Source organism: Colias croceus, chromosome 10 (genome assembly GCF_905220415.1).
Source record: "Colias croceus chromosome 10, ilColCroc2.1".
Taxonomy (NCBI): Eukaryota; Metazoa; Arthropoda; class Insecta; order Lepidoptera; family Pieridae; genus Colias; species Colias croceus.
In genome coordinates this window covers 8782185-8801760 of record NC_059546.1, presented here as the reverse complement: position 1 = coordinate 8801760, position 19576 = coordinate 8782185, and the positions used below count along the sequence as shown (strand labels likewise).

Sequence of the window (19576 nt, the reverse complement as noted above, 5' to 3'; positions counted from 1 at the left end):
TAGTTTCTGTGATCTGTGATCAGAACCAAATAATTACATGATAGTAATTAATAACCTTTTAAGTAATACCATCCTACTAATCTATACTTCTATACTAATATTATAAAGAGGAAAGGTTTGTATGTATGTATGTATGGTTTTCACGCATAAACTACTATACCGATTTTGATGAAATTTGGCACAGACAATCTTTAGACCCTGAGAAAGAACATAGGCTACCTTTTATTGCGAAATATGTACCACGGGCGAAGCCGGGGCGGACCGCTAGTAATATAATAAATGCGAAAGTTTGTGAGGATGTGTGTGTGTTTGTTACTCATTCACGCAAATACTACTGAACCGATTACAATGAAATTTAGCACACATATAGACCGTAACTTGGATTAACACATAGGATAGGTTTTATCCCGGTAATCCCACGGGAACGGGAACTATGCGGGTTTTCCTATGAAAACGCGGGCGAAGCCGCGGGCGGAAATCTAGTGAATAATATAAATAAGAAAACATAAACATTAAGGTCTATACATATCGCTGCAGTGCTGATACATGTAAATATGGCCCTTATGCGTCGCAACGACAATAATTGATGACGTCACAGCGCAGTAGTTTACTATGCAAACATAGTTTTTCAGTTAATTATTGTAAAAATTATCAAAATTAAATAATTTTTTTTGTAATTGATAGAGCAAATCGGGAGCAATTTTTTTGGAAAAAATTTTTTTATGAAAAATGAATATTTTTCATTCTATAGGGAAATCAAGTTTTCAGTATTTGGATTTTTTTTAAAATTAATTATAAATAAACTAATAATTATAGAAGTGGAGCAATTACAGATTCTGATGGAGCATTTAAGGAGCAATTTTTTGAGATATTAATAATAATAAAAAAAAAACTTTCCGCGCTAACTTCCTTCCGGTAGGTTTGTGTTATTATATTATAGCCCTTATTTCTCGATTAATGGACAATCTAGTACTGAAATAATTTTTCATTCAAACATTCTTGCCTGAGATGAGAGCGCTAAATCAACCAACAAACCAACATTTTCTTTAGCTTTATAATATTACTAGCTTACCGCCCGCGGCTTCGCCCACTTTGACTTAAACCTAATAAATTATATACTAAAACTCTCTTGGATCACTCTACCTATTAAAAAAACCGCATCAAAATCCGTTGCGTAGTTTGAAAGATTTAAGCATACAAAGGGACATAGGGGCAGAGAAAGTGACTTTGTTTTATAGGTACTATGTAGTGATGAAATACGAGATTATTAAATAGAACAAGTTGATTTGCTTTGATTGGATTTATCAAATTCACATGAATGATGTTATCCAATATCAACACAAACAAAAACGACAAAAAACGATGAAAATAAGAAAGGCCTGATTCAGCATAAATAATACATCATACACATCTATTCCAGTAAGTTTCTTGTCGACTATATTACGTGGAATAAATCAAATATTAAGCTCTTTATGACACTGTCACTGAAAGGATGGAATAGTTTATTGCATCTTCAAGGCTATATAGGCTCTTCATATGTGTGTAAATAACTTTATAATGTGATGTTTTATGTTGAAGATCTTTCCACATAGAGGAAGTAAATAATAGCATGTCAAAATTTTACTCATTGAGTCATCATCATCACCATCATCAGCCCATATATACGTTTTCAGTGCTGGGACACGGGTCTCCTATGAGGGTACAGGCCACATGACACATGTCCTTGAACTTTTGATTCTTCGACATGTTGGTTCCCTAATGATGTTTTCCTTCACCGTTCGAGCAGTGATGATGTTTTACAACATGCGCAGATAATTTGAAAAATCAATTTATTTCCTGCGCGCTTGCCTGGTCTCGAACCCCGGACTTATAGATTTGAATTCCGAGGTCTCACCACTGAGCCACGGTTCAGCAGAGTTCGGTAGATATAGAAGATATACATTAAAGTTAGAGCATAAAACCAAAAAAAAAAAAATTCTACGCATCTTGTGTTAGGCATTGTTTAAGCCAATAGACCCAGGCCTCGGCTGTTGTAAATCTATGATTTAGTACTGACGTCGAAATTGTTATTGGAGTATCTGGTACAAAGTTGGCTTCGTTCCATATATAAGTATATGTTTTAATGGGATTGATAGATTATTTCTTAAAAACAGTTATTACCAACTCAAGTAAAGTATCGAGTTAATGTATTTGAATAACTTACAATGATGTTTTATTGTTTTAATGTAAAAAGAGGTAGAGGACTAGAGGTGTTATAATTTATCTAAATACATTAGGTGTATTTGTTGTTGAATGTACAAATATTTTTTTCTAAAAATTGCGTTGCGAGTTGCGACTAATTTATGTGTGCCTTATTCTAATTTTTTTAATGGAAATAGTTTAATTAAATTTATATTTTCATGAGAATAATATCTGTAGAAGTAATTCTTCATAAATTATTCTTTATTCGGTACTTAAAAATATCGACTATCACAAAATTTTATGGTATCGTAATATTTTTAGTGATTCTTTTACAGTTTACTCTACAATTGTAGTTTCAGCTTATAAAATAGAGTCGACTTAAAATAAATAAGAAACTAACGTTGGATTTTTATTTTAATACATACCTTCAAAACATTTATATGTTAGTTATTAATTCAGTATTGGTATGCCTAATTTAAATATAATAAAAATGTATCGCAAATGTGTTGGTAAGCGCAAAACTCGAGAACGGCTAAACCGATTTCGTTAACTTTTTTTTATATAATATTCCTTGAGGTGCGAAAATGGTTCTCATGGAGAGAAAACGTAAACATATACCACAGGCGAAGCCGGGGCGGACCGCTAGTTAAATATAAATGTACCACAAATCCATGACTCTCTAGATTCAATACAACCTTTTTAGAAAAATGACAGAACATTTCACATTGACGTGTTACAAGGATGCTTGTAAAGTTTATCCTTAGAGTTTATCTATAAATGTGTAAAGTATGTTTAATAGGAAAGGATCACAAAAGGGCAAAGACCCATCCGTACCATTCCAAAGACCCACCACATCAAAGGATGCTCGATCAATAGAAGACGGATCAGAACCGAGAGTATCATTGGGACGACGTTTCTGTCGATACTTGTATAATAGAGAGAAAAAGCTATTCTGCGGAAGGTCATGCAAAAGCTGGTTATGCATTATTGGATATTCAATAATGTATTTGTTGTTTCTAAGCACGTACACACTCCTGTTTCTATTCGGGTCATTGTCGATAATAAAATTTATGGACAACTATGAATTGATTGAAAAAATTGAGCTTATGACATATTCTCAGAATGGAATTGGACTCTCTGCGACTCCGACATCTGTTAACAACTTTCCCATTATCTCCTACAGAAGTAATAGCAAAGAAGATGAGAAATATGTAAATGAATTAGATAACTTCTTCAAGCGACGAAAGCGATCCGCCGAAGATTTGACATTAGGACCTTGTGGATCTCTTCCTTTTGGGTATTGGAAAAGTCCGTGCATTGTTATACGTATTAACAAGCAATTAGGCTGGTCAGCAAAACCTTTGAAACTTAACACGACCGATTTAAATATACCTCTAGATGTTCGGGAGTGGATGAAGTTAGATCAACAAAAACTCTGGTTGCATTGTCACGGTGTTCATTCATATGACAAAGAACATATAGGCAAAATCATATACTACCCCGATCCGCCCGGATTCGATCCAGGATTATTTCCTTTAGATATGAAGGATAATTCGCCTCTAGTTGCGGTGCAAATAACAGATTTTACTTTAGGAATATCGCTCGCCATTGAGTGTACGTTATGGTACGATGGAGGATCATCATCAACGGCATTTTTACTGTATGTTACGCCTAAAAATAAAATTATCGTAAACGCAGATAAGATTGTACAATGAATATTAAGAAGAATATACTATTATAATGTACATATTATGGTTGTTTTTTTTCACAGTCTATTTGGTAACAAATTTCTCCTTGATAAGAAAGCTGACACAATCCACGTTTCAAACAAATCACTCTAGATGTTTTCCTAAAATGTAGATCCGAGCTAATACGGCTTAAAGAATGAGGCAATTTGTAGAATTAAGTGTCGTGTGCGCTTACCGTAATGTAGCGAAATACTTGGAGCCAAGCATGTAATTCAAATAAGTAACAGTTATTTAAACGAAATTTAAGAATAGATATACAATATTAGAGTATATGCTGTCTTTCGTATTTACCTTTTTTAATTAAGTTACTTTGCTCTCTTAAAGGTAGGCCCGTTGATATTTTAACTTCAATAACTGGGTCTTACGTTGTAATACATTAATTCTCATGAGACATGATATTTTAAATGCTATATCTTAATAATATGTTACTTTATTTTAGTGTTAGTTATGTGTATTCCTTTAAAAATTTTCTTATCCTACTTCCATCCTTGTAAATATGTACATTATAAGAGAAATCCCACTCAATTCAATTATGTTTTCCATATTTATTGCACATCACCCAGTTTTGAAAACAGATGGTTGACGTCACTCCGCCACATTTTAATAAAAACAAACAATCATAAAATACATCCCACTGCGTAATAAGATTAGTTGTTATCTCATTCAGTTGTTTCGCCCATACTCACCGTCATAATTGGATCCGGCTCCCCGCAGGCGACGAAATTGAAATCTATAATATAACTAGATGAAAGTACATTGAGCTTAATAACGGTAACGTGGACATTCCGTAAATATTGAAAACTATATGCTTTCTGTATATGGTTTCAATTTTGTAATTTATTGAGTACTAGTACTCCGCCCGCGGCTTCGCCCGCTTTGTCTAAAACTTGATTATATTATCATAGAACCACGTGTATTCTAAATGTTTTTCGTCTGCACTCAATCACAATTTATGTATGTGTATATGAATTCATTATCATACTGACAATAAGGTAAGAAGGTGTTCCGATCGTAAATTTGATCGCTATCGATTCCATTGAAAACCGTACATACAAACTATACAATTTTCATTGTACTAAGCTCTTCCTTGTATCGGAGAAAGGAAACAACAAAGTAAAGAGGAATTTATACTAAGCCAGAGGTCACGTAATACGTGTTAACTACAGTCGTCCAAACTCATTTAGATCCACTTCCTCTAATTATATTTGGACCGTCAGATGCTTTCAATTAAGGAAGGAGAGATTTTACTGTATCTAGCAAACATGTTTTATTTTTCTCCAATATGTGATAGATTAACTGTGATAATAATGTAGGTATTTTGGTATGGTCACGGACGAATTCTACCTATACCCGTGGCCCTGTCTTTGATACGGCTTGACGGAACACAGTGGGGTTTTGGTCGGTAGAAATCCGACATAACCCACGGCCTCTTCCCCGGAGGCCATGGATATCTATGCAAGATTTCCCCACTTAAAAAAAGGTATTTTGGTATGTTTTCAATATAGCTTAACCCTTTAGCAGTAATAGAAATACAAACCTACTGTTTTTGTTTCCGAAAGGATATAATCAGCATAATAGATATAATAAGGTACCTACCTACTGACTTATTAAGTAATAAGGAGACATTTTGTGTATTGTGTGTGATGTGAAATTTAGTTTAAACTTTAAACTTTGGATTTATTTTTGGAAATGTCTACATGATACCACTAGAACCATGCCTGGCAAATTTCTAGGCATACAATATATTTTACGGTAGATATTATTATACCAGAAAAAATGTCCAAAGTTCATAGATTATAATTTGGAAGTAATTTGGGTTAATTCATTCTGTGCTGAAAAGAGGTGAAATAAAACAAAACATAATTTTAACGGAATAATTTATTAATACACTAATGATTCAATGATTATTTTATTTCACACTATTTTAGAGAGTTGTTTAAATAGTGATTACAATATTATTTTGTTTAAAAGAAATACCTTGGTTACGCCATTAAGTATTTGTTGAATAATAATAAATCAACTGCCTTTATATATCATCCGAGATCATACAAGTACTTCTAAAATGGTTTATAGAAGTTACGATGCAATCAAGAAACATACATACTCTGAAAACGTCTACCCTGTTTAGGTAATCGTGTGATAAAGAGATAAAAAAACATAGAAAATATAGAACAATATTTCAGAGTGATAGAAGAAATTGAGAAAATGTCAAAGAAAATAATAATAAGAGATTCATGGAAATTAAATAACGTTTTCTTGTTCATTAAGGCAAGGTCCATCTTAAACGATAGAACATACAAAATAAACTTCATAAGCCACAAAATGGCGCAACCATCCTTAATATAAAACACGCACATCTCATTAAGTCATATCCTTTAAGCCATTTTCTTTATGTACAACATTCAACGATAATTTATGAATCTATATTAAAATTTCAATTATAATAGCAAATGCTCGACTATCTCCTATTTAAAATACCCAAATTCTTGCCTTAAAATGTAAATAATTCCTTTTCCCTTTCTTTGATAACTCGCGTCTAACATTCGTTACTATAATTTTATAGTATATGAATACGAAGGAAATTGGTATAATCATGTATTATATATCTTATTATAATTAATTTTATTGGCACTAGCTAAGTTCTATCACATTCAGAAGTTTGTAAACCTATCATTAAAAGGTATTATTGGAAAAAATTTAACAAATTTCTAAAATAGCATAAATAATTGAAACAGGTACTTAGCATTTTGAACGATGCAATGATACGTGGTTTCGATGTAAATGAAAATAAAACATTCAATAACATTATCTAATAATCATTTTTAGATATTGAACAACATTTATTAAACATCTAAGCGAAAATACATCACAAGTAGTTTTTTGGTACGACACATATTTTTAAACATCAACTTTATCATTTTAAAAAGACGTAGATAAATAATACCCAATATAAAAATTGAACTTATAACAATTAACATTAAAATTAAATTCGAACTATATACAGTCATAATTTCCAATAGAAACAAACAACGCAAAATAAAAACCCGTCTTCAAATTGACAAGCAACATTACACTTAAGCTTCCCAGATAATCGAAGACAATTTCAAGTTCAGCTGTACAATTCCCAAGTTAGCAATAATTATCGTAGGCTTATCAAAAATAGAAGGATTAGAGTTAATATATATCACAAAATATATTCATCGATACCTTCGTTTTCAATGCCACGGAACTAAAGAGATAGTCATACGCTATCTACAGTTAGAGAACACAGAAATGAACACGAAAAGAAAGCTCAATAGCAAATATATTTACTACCCTACCGTAACCCTACAAAGAGAAAGAATCTTAAGTCCTAAATAAAAAAGGTTAAAACTAGATTGGCATTGAAAACAAAGCAAATAGGCCTGGCATCATTATGGACCACTGAAAGAGAGGTATTCCATTAATTCACTCATTTCTTAAAACTTTAGCTTAAGGTTCTAGAATTCTATTATCATAAAAGGTTAGGTTTCGAAAAGCGTGCATAAATAAGAAGTGGCTGAACAGAAAGGCTAGTAATCTGAAAAGAAAAATAAAAAGAAATAAGAAATAGATAAGAGATTTTTTATTTAGATGATGGTATGATGAGTGAATGGCCAATTATTATGAGCGATTGAAGAATATAGAAATTTAGAAATATAGCTACACTTAATATAGAAGAACATATAATAGAATGTTTTTATCATACACTTATTATACATAGTATAGACTTTGAAAACATCTAAACAGTTGAGTTTTAAGAGAATATATTAAGTGTGACATTCAACGATAAAGATTTGTACAATGGTATGACAGTCAGAGAGATCTTATCACTAATATAAGCTAGTGAGATTTTATACTAAAACGATAACTATCGCTTTTGGTTTCTACTGCTATGTAATTACATTAATCTAATAAATTTTAAATACTCTAGACATCGATATCAATAGAAAGTTAATAATCGTTAGCAGAGGAACTCATAAAATGATAGTAAAAGGCGATAGTTATGTTTCGAAACTCGCGCTAAAACTCTATACACAGGTTTAAACTATAAACGATACAAATGAACTCTAGCCTAATACACAAACAAAAATATCTATAAATAATATAATCACTATAAATAATATAATTACTATATATAAACAATGGACGAACACATTATTCGAGCGAATGCAGTCTACATACGATCGTTAAGTAAATTAATAATTTGCGGAAATGCAACTTACATTAGGCGCACTCTGACACAGTTGCAAATTTATAGGCAGTGCACATAATGTTACTACGTTATTCAAAAGTAGCATTGATCTATACCGTTTAGCGATCGATCTAGCTAATATTGCACGGGTTTTAATCGTATAGTCCTTGATTTTGTGGGGTCAAATCCTGTAAATTTCAAAGTTCTTGTGGGATCACTATCAGACGTAATTATTTCAACGTTTTCACTGATGTTAAGTGGCACTAAATCATCAAATTCACATATCCAATACTCCGCAATTCACATATCACGACAAACAATTCCGTTTCAGTAAAACTGAAAATGCCAAACATCGCAATATCCAATCAATTTCAAATTTCACAAATCACATAACCAATTCCATACAATTTTTTCTGGCCAGTGTCACGAGTATTTTCTGACAGTATCACCAAATTGCGTGAACAGTGCCAACAAATTTTTTGAGCCACGATTTTCTCTGGATGGAGCCACTAGATTTCCTAGACAGTGCTACAATATTTATTTGCCAGATACCCTCTCCTCACCTCAAAATTTAACAATTCCATTAGATCATTAGACCTTACAATTCGAGATCTTTTCAATACCCCCAGATACTGCCATTAGACTAGATTTCCTAGACAGTGCTACAATATTTATTTGCCAGATATACCTCTCCTTACCTCAAAATTTAACACTGCTATTAGATCATTGGACCTTACAATTCGAGATCTTTTCAATACCCCAGAGAGAATTCCAGATCTTTTTGATACCCAGATAGACACTGTCATTAGATATCTAGATCTTCGCGACACTGCGACTTATTTTAGTGCCACTACATAGTGTCCCTTAGACCGTCGTCACAGGCACGACGACGGTCTCCATATGTCAGTCATGTTTGATGACCCCAGCGGGGGGGTCGGGGGGCAACATGGTCTCATGCTCCCCCCCACTCCGCACGAAGTTGCGGAAGTCCCGGATGTTGTCGCGAACCTGAACCAATTCGCGATACAGGCCATAGCACCAAAACAAACCTCAAATGAGGAAGCTGGTCAGCACCAGCGCGAACACTGTGAGCACGTTGGAGACCGTGAAGAAGCCGCGGCTCCAGCTGCAGTCTAGCTCCTTGGATATTATCTGGTGATAAAAATATTTGGTGAATTGTTTTAAATAATTGATAATTTACTACATGAAATATTAATAGACTCATTGTTGTATGTAATATTAAAACGTTATGAACAATGAACTAAATTTAACAAGGAAGTTAAATTACCTATTACAATTGCAAATTTTGTATAAAAATTAATTTAGGTATATTTAGTAATTTTTTTTGAACAACACATTAAAGATCATTTTATAACAAAATTTGAAGGGGAAAAAATCTAAACTGTTATTATTAGTGATTTAATAAGAAAAGTGAAAATAGTAGATAGTATGTGTGTGTGTGTGTGTGTGTGTATATATACTCACATCGCTAAGCGTCCGGTTCTGGTAGGAGGGGCAGGTGGCGAGGCGCACGTCGTCCCGGGCGGGGCACTCGCCCGCCGCTGCGCATAGGTACTGCCGCCGCTTGCGGGCCCACGCTTGGATCCACCTGGACGGGAAATAGTATCTTAATAACTCAGCCCCCGGAATCACAGACACAATAGAAAATCTATTGTGTCGTGGACCGATCAGGCCGCTGGGGGCTCAATGGGTTAATTTATAATATAAATATGAATTCAGAAATGTGTTGGTAAGCGCATAACTCGAAAACGGCTGAACCGATTCCGATAATTCTTTTTTTTTATTATTTTCCTAAGTTCGAGGATGGTTCTTATGGAGAAAACGTACACATACCACGGGCGAAGCCGGGGTGGGCCGCTAGTATAATATATAATATATCTCGTGTTTTCAAACGTAACCAATACAAATTTAGTAATTACTAATACTTAGAGAAAAGTGAAAAACCTCCATTAAAAAAATCCGTATCTACAGCTGTTATAGTCATCAATATTTTTGCAAGCTGTGTGTGAAAATGAACCTTAAAAGCTCGAACGCTCAACCATTATTTTAATACGACAGCGCAGTAGAGTTTTTTCTTACAATTAAATATTTATTTTTATTTACAAAATATAATCGGGAAAGTAAGACTTTACCGGTATAAAGAAAAAAAAAAGTAAAAGAGTGTGTGTACTTATGTACACGCGTTACATGTTATACTTCTTTAGCGTATGGAAAAAATACTAGAATATACAACTTGAACATAGTTATCAATTTTCATACCACCTAGAACTAACTTCATGCTGTTAAATTTAGATGTCGGTGTTCGCGCATCGTAAAAATTCACTCTCATCATTATTCTCCATCGCGCTAAAAGAAGTATAACTTCAATAAATTCAACAAAAACATACCCAATCCCACAGTCGCATACTAAAGGATTGCCTGCAACCAGGATATCTTCAAGGAACAAATCATTGGGCACTCCAGGCCATTCCTTCCTCGCTGGGTTGGGAACCCTCTTCAGGTTGTTGTTCCTTAAGTCCAGGGACAAGTTCTTAATGTTCCCGTGTTTGTAGAACACTTCGAAGGATATGTCCTCGATGCTTGTGTTGAATATCGTGAGCTTTAGCTCTTCTGAGCAAACGCCCTGTAAGAGAAAAAGGTAGTTTAGTAGATTTTTTTCACACAAAAGTGACATGTTTAAAGCTTTTTTCTTTCGATTAGATAAGATTCAAATTAATATTTCAATAACAAAGTAGAGTTAAAGGTTTGTAAGACATAATTCATTAATAGAAGTTGCAAGAATAAAATATAAAAATGGTATACTCATGAAAAATAATTCATCAAGGTAGTAAATACTTATCTATAATAGGTTTGATGTTATATCAATATTGGACACTATAATTGAAATTAATCTAAAATTACTAGCATAAACATTTTAATATACTCACGCTAAGCAAATTCTGCGAGATGAACTTCAAATCCCGTCCAGTTAACGTGATATTATTCAGTTTACACGGTAATTCCCCCGTCATCTCGTTCCCGAGGTCCACTTGTGAACTCTCCACAGATAGGTACAGGTTCTCAAGGGCTGCGTTCTGTGACGTCATCTTCGGTATGTTGAAGTCTCGGGCCATACCGTTCACGGATATCTTTAGTGTTCGCAATCCGTACATTTTGCTGAACACGCCGTACTGGAAGACAAGGTAAAATGGATATAAAAATATGTCTGATAGCACTTTCTAGTTTTGATTGGTTAGTGTTTTTGAAGTTATACTTCTTTTGGCGCGATGGAGAAAAATGATGAGAGTAATTTTTACGATGCGCGCGCACACCGACACCTAAATTTAACAGCATGAAGTTAGTTCTAGGTGGTATGAAAATTGATAACTGTGTTCAAGTTGTATATTCTAGTATTTTTTTTTCTACGACCAAAGAAGTATAACTTCTAACGCGTGTACATAAGTACACACACTCTTTTTTACCATATGAAAGTAAATAATTATTAAATCAATTGAGATATTTTAGAAAACATCCACAAAATATTGACTCATCAGAAGTGGGATACTAATTCGTATTTAATATTTATTTTTTATTTTTTTTTATAATAAAAAAGTATATAGTAATTTAATAGCTCACCTCTAAGATACTCAAGCGCAGTTTAGTAACATCGAGATACTCAAGCCGCGGCGACAGTCCGTACAGGCTCGTGTTCATCAGCGCTGTTATCGGGTTGCCCGAGAGAGACAACCAACGGAGGTCGCTGAGGGAATGTGTTGCCTGGAAAAATATTTGTTGTTTCAATAAATTTAAATAACATTTCACATAAAAAAAAACAATGTTGAAAATGTTGAAGAAAACTCAATTTAAAAAGACTACTTCAAAAGATGACGGTTATAGCTGTGTTTGTCGATCACAAATAAAAATCAATTCTTTATAATAATTTTATAAAATAACTAGGACATTTGGAAACCTAGGCGATAGAATTTGATGGAAAAACATTTGATGGTTTTTTTGACAATTAACAATTTTACTAGATTATTAAAAATACTTACCACAGGCACTTTAGTCAAGTCGTTGAATGATAAGTCGAATGCTCTCAAACGAGTAAGATTAGCGGTGATGTCAGTTGGGATTGATGGCAGGTTGTTGTATGATAGATCCAGAGTCCGCAACTTCGGTAGCGGTAGTGAGGGTAGCTGTAAAATTAATTATAATTATGACTTCATAATTAAACTATTGTACATGGAACAATTAATAATTTACTTTGTAATGAATAATCGTAAAGCTTTAAGTGAAAATTTAAATGAATCTTCAAATGTAATACTTTGGTGGTTTTATTCTTAATATGGTAAATGTTCTAAATTCTATTCTAAACTAAATGATCTTTAATGTAGTATATTGACTGCAATTGATGTATTTAATTGTCGTAAAATGTAGTAAAACTTAATACTTACAGTTTGTAAGCTGACGTTCTTCAATCCCAGGTAAGACAGTCTCCTCTCTAGACCTTTGAAAATGTTTCCACCCCGTTCACCATTATTGAAAGGCAAGTTGTTGCTCAAATCTAACCAACGCAACCTTGGTAAGGCCCCGAATGCACCATTTTCAATTCTGACCAAGTGATTGTTCGATAGATCTAACCAAGCAAGAGACTGAAAAAAAATCATCAAATTTCAACAACTTGCACCAACATAAGAGATAATGAGAAAATGCAATCACAAATTCTAAGCCTAACAAAATAATAAGACAATGCAAATACTACTTGCATCAATCATAAAAAATAAAACATAATAGTGCAAAATAAAACAGTGCAAAACACTAGACAAACATAACTTCAACAAAGGAAACAACATAAGCAGATGCAATATCTGAGAACAGAAATAATTTTGTGGGTAAGAAAATTTTAATCAATTCAAAATTAGAATGCCGTTTCATTGATTTATCTGATTTCAATATTCATTCAAATTATCTGATTTCAAGCATATACAAGTTATAATTCTGTAGTTGTTACTTATTCAAATATCGGGATAGACATTAGACACTCAAGTTCCGTACATACAGATTGAAATAAGACAAACCAACGCAAACGCTAAAAAGAATAATTTGGAGTGTTGCCAATCGTCTACCTTGTAGAAAATGTTCTGCGGATATTGCTTTTTATGGTGGAAGACCCTGGTGTGGTCGCGCCTAGCGGTGTGGTACATGTACTCATCGCTGTAGTCGCTGTCCTCGGGCCAGAACTCGCCCCCCTCGCCGCTCTGGACATCATCATAGCGCTACACTGGCTTGTTGATACGTATTACGAATCGGGTTTCACTAGCGGGGTATTGTAATGGCTGATGTTCGTCATCGTAATCGTAAAATTTTATGTATGAAATTGCGAAGACGTATTTAAATATGTAAATTTATAATACATACTACAATATGTAAATGTATTATTATTTATAGTTCAAGGGATACTTAACTTTTAACGAATTGTTTTTGAGTTTAAACTATTCAGAATTTTTAATAGCTAATTAAATATATTTAAGGAACTACATTACATACATCATTAGATATACCGAGGCAATATGCAATGTATTCAATTATTATCAGGATTCCTGTAATTTTTGTTTTGCTTTTAATAGGATGGAGCGGCTTATGTAATATTACTCAATTTAAATTTCTTGACATTTATTTTATAGGCTTTTTATGATATATTAAAACTATTGTTTATGTTTACGTGAATTTATGACACTGACTCCGATGACCAAACGACCGAAAATTGGATTTGAAAAAAATAAGTGCAGAGTATAATAGATGCAGATACAAATCTGCGAACGAGACAAAATTTAAATAAACTTTGCAAGTACAAAATACGTTTATATTAAAAAATGATAGTAATAAAGAATAGATTCGTAATATGTATCAACCTTAGACATCACATTTGCATCACTGATCACAACTACAACATAAACTACAAATTACAATGGTTAGTACAATCATAACGACGTGAATGTTTCAATTAAACAAAGTAATAAAAAGACGGAGGTCGTTCAACATTTTTTTCAGTTCTAGGATTCACTTAGTTAATGATTAAGTCACAGTTAATAATTAACTTTTAAACAAATTTAAAAACATTCACGTATAATTTTTAAAGTTCAACGTTTTCTACTACTTAGATCTATCAATGGGTTTTCATCAATATTAGCATGATATGAACTGTTAAAACTATTCTCAATATCAACTTAAGTATAAGATCTTTTTTGTTGAATTTGTGCAATTATTATCAAAATTTTGAGAATATTAAGGATTTATGAGACATTACAAATATATAGCTAGCTTTCGTGGTATCATTTGCATACATAGATGATATTTCAATCATTAGCAGACAACGTTGAACTTTCCATTAAACCATATCCCATTAAGTCCATTCAACTTTACAACATCAAACTTCAAGCGATCATATCTACTTTGCAAGTATTTATAATTATAATAATACTCACCCTAAATCGTTGAACTAAATCTGGAATGGCTACTGCAGGCACAGTGTTAGAACTTAGATCTAGTTCTACCAGATTAGCTGCTGCTCCTGGTGATAGGGCATTTGTTGGCATTCTTGATAAGTCATTGTTCGATAGGTCTAGCCTGGATTTAAGAAGTGGATAAGGGTACAATTTATTTGGTATAAAATGGAATATCTTATTTTCTAAGAAACTCTGACTGTTAGAAGTATTGAGTTTATACTCATTCTAAAATTACCTTTCCAATGCAGCTGACAAAATAAGATTATCAGCCAAATTCCGAATACGGTTGTGAGACAAATCAACAGAAGTCAACATCTGCATATCGTGGAACACTTCCACCGGTAATTCAATTAAATGATTATGTGACAAATCCAAAATCTGAAAATGCATCGCAATTTAGATAACACAGATATTTTCGTATAAAAATTAATACACACAATAATAATAATGACAAACAATCACGTAGAAAAAAAAAAGAAAAAACAAAGAACGAACAAATTAAAGTTGAACAGAAATAAAGCAAAAATACAATGTGCGGTGAAATCATGATTCATTGTTACTTCAATTTACTCGCAAAAAACCATAAATCATTAAACCAAGTTGAAGTCCACACATGCCCATCATCTGTAATTAATTAAATTAAATATTGTTTTATGAAAAGAAAAGAAATAAAAAAAATCAAAATAAAAAGTCAAAGAGAAATGTGTCATTTATAGAAATAACGTTCTTTCTCTGTTTGATAGTAAAAAAACTTTTTCTTTTTTTTTTAATTCTCAGCGATTGTTGTCTCTTTGTCTTTTCATGCATTATTTATTTTATCGTAGTCACCTGTAGGTTTTTGACTTTTTTAAAGCAATCATACTCCATATGGAATATTTGATTATGCGATAGATCGAGATATTGTAACATCAACATAGAGCCAAACACTTCTCTCGTAATGTTCCTTATTTGGTTATGTGATAAATGAAGTTCTGATAATGTCAAATCAGCGTGCCTGAAATAAAATTTTGTAACTATTTAATCGCTTCTATATAATTAAAGAAAAGTAACTTCTTCGATGAGAAATAATCAAATAATCTTGACAAATATCTAACACCAGAAAAAAGGCGCGAAAATTATACAGTTTGTAAAATTAGCCACAATATTAAAAATGATAATATCAAAATGTTACCTGAAGTAATACGGAGCGATGTAAGAAATGTTGTTATGTGAGAAATCCAAGACGCGGATATTCACAGATACTGTCCCAAGACCTAAAACATAAATTTCCACGGTAAATATCTAAGAATCACAGCGATATGCAAAATAAATTGTAGATAATATAAACATCGTTAAAAACGTACAAAACAAACGATACGGCGACGCCGTAACAGCCTTCTTATCCGAATTTTCTGGGAAAATTAATAACGGAATTAGTTTGTAAATTTTCATATATAAATGAATAAATGCCAAATGAAAACCAATAATAATCGAATCGAGAAAATCGATTTCGTCACGTCCGAATAAGAATTTTCCCGGAAAAAACCAATAAGTACAAATAAGCAATCACATTATACATCTCTTAATTCTATTTCCCTTGTTGATGTTTCAGAGTAAATTTGTATAGTGTCGTCGAGAAAATTGATTTTTTCGATTTTCGTCATCAATGATACCTGCATGGAGCTGAATAATGTTGGAGATGTTTAAATGTGTATGAATATTGATGATATTTCTAACATGTCGTTGTTACGTGAATGTTATGACCATCGTGAAATCGAAAATCCAATAAGTTCGATGTCTCGTTGTTAAATCCTTACCCCTAGTGGCTTGAAAAGAAAATAATGTTAGAAAAGAAAGAAATAACATAAAATAAGGAAAGATAAAAGTCACCTTGCTCGTCCAACGATATTAAGCCTGCGCAGGTGCGAGACAAAAAGAAAGAACATAAATAGACAGTAATAAGAAATATAATAATAAAAAAGAAGAAAGAGGTAAGTCAATCTGAATTTTCAATTTTCAGTGAGTATGTAAGCATTGTATGTAAGTATAGATAAAGTATTTGAACGAAAACAAAAATTCAGATAAGTTAAAAAAGAAACCACCCACAGCCAAAATCATGTAAAATAGTCAGTAAAAGTAAAATAGTAGAAAAGAGATTTACCAAAAATAAGACTATAGCAGCAAGGAAAGAAGAAATAACACACAATACATTTATAAATAAAGAAAAAACACTTACTTTGCGCTTTAGGCGGTGGGTAGAAGTTAGAAGAGAAGAAACTTGGTGCGTTTGAATCGGTAAGTGAGATTATTTGGTTGTATGAAGCGTTCACTTTCAAAGCTGTCGCTGATCCCACTTGGTCGAATATCGAGAATTTAAACGTTTCCAGACGATTGAATGATATATCTAACCTAGAAGGAAAAAAATGTAAAATTTAAATCGATTCTATTATTGTACTTATTTCATTTGAAACCGAAACTTAAGGCCTTTAAAATATTATTTTAAAGTCATCGCTAGACCAAAATATAAAAAAAAAAATTGATGAGCATCGTCGTTCTTCGATAGCGAAGACACCATATGCATGTTTTTTTTTTGTAATTAGCTAAAAATCCCGTCTATTGTCTTAATGCCGTCATATTTGAATGCAATGTTAAATTTAATAGTCACTTTAATATTAATAAAATCTTACTCTTTCAGAGCTGGCAAATTCTGGAACGCTTCTTCGCTAATATCGTTTAGTCTGTTTCCTTGTAGCTTGATAACTTTCAAATTATCCAAACTCATGAAGGCTCGTCTTTCAATAGTTTCGATTAAATTATCTTCCATAAGAATTTCCTGCAATTCTCTAAGATCGACGAATGTGTGTTGAACAATTTTTGTCATTTTGTTGAAGGAGAGATAGACGCCTAATAGCTGTTTGTGAATGTCACCCTAGAATTTAATAATAATTTTAAAAATAGATGTTACATAATCGAAGCAATTAATTACGGATAAAAATAATAATTGATTAGGTAATGATTTAAAATTTCACGTGACGTTATTTTAGCATTGGAAGGTTGACTTGATGTTCGTTGAAAACAATGTAATAATAATCAAATATGATTGAAACAAAATTATAAGAACCTGATGACTTTGAGCAACTTAATTCATTTCTAGCTTTCGTAACACACATAAAACAATGAAGAGATAATGGAACCTATGTTCACAATGGGAAAAACCAATAACACAGACGTAATTTATTTTTCAATAAGTAATTGAAAGAACAATATTGAAAATTACCTGTAATGTGCCCTTAGAGAAGTGCTCAATAATATTGTCTTGCAGATTCAAAGTCCTCATTTTATAAAGGAAATGGAAGGACGTATCTGGAACATTCTTCAGTTTATTGTTACTGAGGTCTAGATTCTGTAACTCGATCAGTGCTTTTAACGGTTCGAATGGTAATATCTTGACGGAGTCGGATAAACCGTTCGCCATTTTCAGTGTGGTTAGGCTGTGCAACTGAAATAATAAATTAAATTGGGTCTTGATGATATTGTATTCTTGTGTCTTTTGGGTGATGTGTTATTTTTATAAGATTTTAAACTGGTTTATCTTCAGTGGTAAAAATAATTCTGTAAATAGTTATAAACATTTCCCAAAAAATAATGAAGTTAATGCTTTTGTTGTTTTGATAAACAGGTTGAAATTTTCAACTTCAAAAATAATGTCGAAAATTCTGATATGTATTAGTATTTTTTTTTCTTATTTTATTTCTTAAGTATAACATTTCTTACCTCAGCAAATGCAAACGGATCAATAAAATCAATGCTATTCTCCGATAGATCCAATGTTTTGATCGTCCTAACATGTTGGAAAGCACTAGCTTCTATCTTAGTGATAGTGCTTCCGAAGATCTTCAGGTCTTCTAACTCAAGGCCATATTCCAGGAAATCCTCTGAACTTATACTGCGACGGATTAGTTTGCTCACAGCTAGGAAGCGGAGTGAACGCATTCTGGAATAAACAAAATGGTTAAACTTTAAAAAAAATCAGTCTTTATAGTAGTTTTTTGTGCGATAGGTAAAAGACAAGGAGGCATTGTGAAACAGGATCTGAGAAACTCTGTTTAATAAAAAAGACGTGTGGCACTCGGGGACTGCCGCGGTAAAGCTATTGCATGCTATGCCTTCAAGCCACACCTCCGAGCCCGTCGGAGTGGGGAGCGTGAGGTTTTTTCGTTACGGAATTTCTCGACCGGGGACCGCCCCGCGCTCAAGGCCCGCGAAAGAAGCTATGCAATAGCTTAAAAAGGATTCAAATCATTCATCCTGTTTAGAAGAACGGCGGAATTTATATTTTGTTTATTACAGATATTTTTAAATACCTACTCATATCGAATGACTCTGAGTGATATTAAGTTTTTAGCAAGCTCAGCGGCTTCTAGGTAAGTGTACTAGCTAAAGATCTAATCCCAATTGTAAATCATATATAAACAGTAAGAATTTTATTAATCATATTATTCAAAAATTATAAAACACTAGAATTCCGCCCGCGGCATCGCCCGCGCAGTCAAAAAAAACCCCGCATAGTTCCCGTTCCCTTGGGATTTCCTGGATTACGTCATTTTCCCGGGATAAAAAGTAGTCTATGTCCTTTCTCCGGCATCAAAATATCTCCATACCAAATTTCATGAAAATTGGTTCAGTAGTTTAGGCGTGATTGAGTAACGGACAGACAGAGTAACTTTCACATTTATAATATTAAGTATGGATTAACGAGAGCAAAAACATTAAAAATACTAGGAAAAAAGTACAAAATCCAACCTTCGTATGTCCTGCAAGCTCATCTCGATAGGCGAAGAGCCGCTGATGTCCAAATAGAAGAGTTTGTATTGGAAATTATTCACTGACGTCACAGAGAAGTCCGACGGGTTACCGGTCGCTAGGAGGTTAGAGTCGATCTGAAAATA

The 19576-nt window shown here is 32.9% G+C and overlaps 2 protein-coding genes across 6 annotated transcripts in view; one reads left to right on the top strand and one right to left on the bottom strand.

Moving 5' to 3' along the window:
• The first annotated feature begins 2969 nt into the window (after positions 1–2969).
• Positions 2970–3896, top strand: LOC123695214 (sodium/potassium-transporting ATPase subunit beta-1-like). Its single transcript, XM_045640984.1, has one exon. The coding sequence runs from the start codon at positions 2970–2972 to the stop codon at positions 3894–3896; it is 927 nt and encodes a 308-aa protein (XP_045496940.1).
• A 1893-nt stretch (positions 3897–5789) lies between these two features.
• Positions 5790–19576, bottom strand: part of LOC123695234 (chaoptin) — a 49193-nt gene continuing 35406 nt past the window's right edge. The window contains exons 10-30 of one of the 5 annotated variants that reach the window (XM_045641019.1): positions 19431–19567; positions 18402–18621; positions 17905–18126; positions 17315–17556; positions 16864–17036; positions 16518–16541; positions 15992–16039; positions 15820–15901; positions 15477–15642; positions 15219–15272; positions 14884–15026; positions 14628–14769; positions 13269–13400; positions 12597–12794; positions 12195–12338; positions 11779–11919; positions 11091–11333; positions 10551–10786; positions 9628–9751; positions 9192–9294; positions 5790–7488 (exon numbers count right to left, since the gene is read on the bottom strand). In XM_045641019.1, coding sequence (XP_045496975.1) covers positions 9193–9294; positions 9628–9751; positions 10551–10786; positions 11091–11333; positions 11779–11919; positions 12195–12338; positions 12597–12794; positions 13269–13400; positions 14628–14769; positions 14884–15026; positions 15219–15272; positions 15477–15642; positions 15820–15901; positions 15992–16039; positions 16518–16541; positions 16864–17036; positions 17315–17556; positions 17905–18126; positions 18402–18621; positions 19431–19567 — 2973 coding nt within the window. In that variant the 3' untranslated portion in view covers positions 5790–7488; position 9192. Of the gene's footprint in view, positions 9295–9627; positions 9752–10550; positions 10787–11090; positions 11334–11778; positions 11920–12194; positions 12339–12596; positions 12795–13268; positions 13401–14627; positions 14770–14883; positions 15027–15218; positions 15273–15476; positions 15643–15819; positions 15902–15991; positions 16040–16517; positions 16542–16863; positions 17037–17314; positions 17557–17904; positions 18127–18401; positions 18622–19430; positions 19568–19576 lie in introns of all 5 variants that reach the window. The other 4 variants (XM_045641023.1, XM_045641021.1, XM_045641020.1 and 1 more) reach the window with 4 other exon arrangements.